General features: G+C 40.2%; 1 protein-coding gene across 1 annotated transcript; it reads right to left on the bottom strand.

Moving 5' to 3' along the window:
* Nucleotides 1-1,218: 1,218 nt before the first annotated feature.
* LOC131935489 (glycine, glutamate and proline-rich protein-like) lies at nt 1,219-3,220 on the bottom strand (the record flags this gene model as incomplete). The annotated part of the gene is made up of 4 exons (XM_059292306.1): nt 1,219-1,408; nt 2,156-2,201; nt 2,991-3,015; nt 3,141-3,220. Coding segments are annotated over 4 exons (303 nt in total), but the record flags the coding sequence as incomplete, so codon positions are not given.
* Between the last annotated feature and the right edge of the window lie 192 nt (nt 3,221-3,412).

Below are 3,412 nucleotides of genomic sequence, written 5' to 3'. Positions count from 1 at the left end.
AGTCTTGAGTTCGAATTTGGATTCAAGTCCATTTAACGTCGCTGAGTCCACCCAGCTCTGATCGGTACCTAACTCTCTTCATCACCTTTTTCCTGTTCGAAGAAAGTCTTACCGCCCCCCGCCCCCCCCCCCCCCCCCCGAAGAAAGTCTACCGCCCCCCCGCCCCCCCCCCCCCGAACGAAATGGAATTTATATAGAAAATATATACTTTTCACAGTGTCCCCCCCCCCCCCCAGAAAATTTTAAGTGCACCCCCGGAGAAAAAAACTCTGGAAGAAACACTGCACATGGGGAAGATGAAGTAGAGTTCATCTGCTTCAGATACCTCGGCATATGAAGGGATGGCGTGGTCAGCACTATGCCCAGCCGACTTTACTTTCCCCAACGTATTTCGGATACCCATCAGAGCTGGGTGGACTCAGGGATGTTCTACAGTCACAAGTCTTGAGATCCGAACTCGAGACCTCAGGGCCAGCTGCCAAACACTACCATTCGACCATTGTGTTCCCATATGCGAGAAATTCTCGATTTCATTAACCCTATTCCAGTCTGCCCTGGCCAACTAACTAAAAGAAGAGTTGAAACAGGCATTGTTAATGAAATAGTATTGTAGACAGAGTATAATTTCAATGCCAAATGTAGACATAAAAGTAAGTAAAGTTCCCCTTCCAAACCTGACGATCTATGGGGCAAGTGAAGTAGAGTTCACCGGTTTTTGTGACCTCGGCATATGAAGGGATAGGGTGGTCAGCATTACGCCCCAGCCGCCTTTACTTTCCCTAACTCACGTTAGGGACCCATTACAGATGGTTGTTACTCAGGGACAGTCTACTGACTTGAACCTGATTCGAACTCGAGACTTACGGGTAAGCAGTCTAGCTCTCTACCGCTAGGCCACTCTGTCCCTCAAATGTAGACATAGGGTTAGAGCAGTCTACATCCAGACAAGATAAAAGCTTGCCATTTGGACACTGTTCTTTCGACAGAGTTCCTTCCTGGAACTATATGACGTAACGATGTCTACTATTGTCCTGGCTAATGAGCATCGTTTGAGATGAAAACAACCATTTACGCTTCTGAGTTTGATTTGAAATTCTTTTCCTACGGTTTGTTCTGTACCGCACAACAAATTTTACCAACGGCTATCTGCCTTTAAAAGTAAAATAGTTGCATTTATAATTTTAATACACAACCGATTTAACAAAGAAACAAAATTTTCAAAACAGTTTTTTATGCTCTATTTACATTCGATATAACTATGACGGTCTAGTTCCATCCGTTGGGCCATGAGCCATTTGGCCCTGGCGATGGACGTCATTGCTGTAGTCCGTGGGCCGGTAGTTCCGGCATCGACGGCCTCCCATGAGTTCACTCTGCTGACCCCCACCGTTGTAGCCGGCAACAGCACCTGAGATGGATAAAAACACATTTTGTTTCATTTTTTGTGTGGTTGGGCTATAGGGCTTTTAAGGATGTCCCCAACTTCTTATAATTCCTACTTGCCAGGTAGTATTTTTCAAACCAAATGTGAATATTTTTATCAATCAGTTATTTAAAAAATCAATTATTTTGATAGACTATGATTATAAATGTTCCATTATGGGTATTCTTGGAATTTGTATATTCTTGAAAGAAATAGCCACCATGTTTTTTTTAATTCATTCATTTTATTTATTATTATTTTTATTTTTTTTAATTAAAGGGAATCATATCCACAACAATTAATTTAGTTTAAAAATGTATATCTCTCTCTGGCCAACGAGATTTGGAATTGTAAATGAGAGAAACCGAGACTTACAAACTCTACCGAACGGCGCTTACTATTTCAGACTTTAAGAAAGAGACCATTTTTAACATATAGTCTACTTCCAACGAAGGACTTGAAAGTAATAAAGTAGGAATAATAGATGTACTTTTAAAAAAAAACTGATAGATCTATATGGTGAACAGTTAACAAGAAAAAGAAAGATTTTTTTCGCATTTAAAAAATGTAAATTAATATAATAGACATTAAAAAATAGAATAGGTAAATTATTCTTAGTAAACTGCATTACCCAATTATTCTAGATTACAGATATTTCGTTGTTTAATCTTTTAATAGTTTTACTTCTTATTATTTAGTTATCGGTAACATTTTTTGTAGACCATTGTTTACCTTGAAGTGCCTGGTCCATACTCCAGCCTGGGAATTTATTATGGACCTGTAATTTGGAAATAAAACGTATTGTTAAGAAGTAAATCATAATAGGAGACATCAATCTCAGTCACGTCTTTGATTGTTTTTTCAGCTTGATGCGGCGGATGGAGGTGGGAGGGAAGAAAAAGAGGGCTGTTTACTATTTTGGTAAGACGTAGAGCTGGTCATTTGATTTCGATGTAAAGCTGTCTTGAGACAAGACAATTTTTCTTCCTCAAAAAGTAGCTTAGACTGAACTTTTTTAAGCGACAGAAACACATATGAAATAAACCATTAAAATCTGTTAATGCCGTTTTCAAAGAGATTTCAACTTGATTGTTGTCAGTTAAAAGATATTTAATAGGTTACAAAAAATATATACAAGGCAAAGATTAAAATCTATTTATTATTTGACCTTTGAAATGCATACACATTTGGTTAAAGTAAGGCACCTTGAAGCCTTACACACATCACACAAGTACGCACATGCACACATGACACACACATGACACACATTACACACACATGACTCACATCACAATCAAATCATACACACACCTAGATGACGAAGGCATCAATAAGCTTTTGACCAACGGTCTCAACGCCATACACACATCACACACGTACACACAAGTACACACGTACACACAAGTACACATATCGCACACAGGCAAATATCACACACATCACACACATCACTCACCTGGTTGACATAGGGCACCAACAACCTGTTGACCAAACCCACACACATTACACACACATCACACACACACACACACACATCACACTCACACCACACACACACATCACTCACCTGGTTAACATAGGGCACCAACAGCCTGTTGACCATATTCACACACATCACACACACACATCACACATCACACACATCACACATACATCACACACACATCACACACACACATCACACATCACTCACCTGGTTAACATATGGCACCAGCACCTGTTGACCAGCATCTCGATGTGCTCACAGCTGTCCCATGGCACTGACGTGCAGGGCAGACCAGAGTTGGCGATGTCACACTGTGGAATCAATGGGGAAATGAATATCCCCAGTTCTAACTTTATAAGTATTCTTCATTTTAAATACCTTTTTAAAACCACGTTATAGTAGTTATAGTAAGATTACGAAGTTATAGTAAGATTACGAAGAGCAAGTCTTCTACAAGCTTAGCAGTAGCGTAGCGAGGGTGTGGGGGGGGGGGGGGGCGGGGG

This window comes from Physella acuta, unplaced genomic scaffold (genome assembly GCF_028476545.2).
Source record: "Physella acuta isolate Inbredline_101_S28 unplaced genomic scaffold, ASM2847654v3 ptg000001l, whole genome shotgun sequence".
Taxonomy (NCBI): domain Eukaryota; kingdom Metazoa; phylum Mollusca; class Gastropoda; family Physidae; genus Physella; species Physella acuta.
Note: the sequence above shows the minus strand (reverse complement) of the source record. Positions and strands in the feature narration are given on the sequence as shown.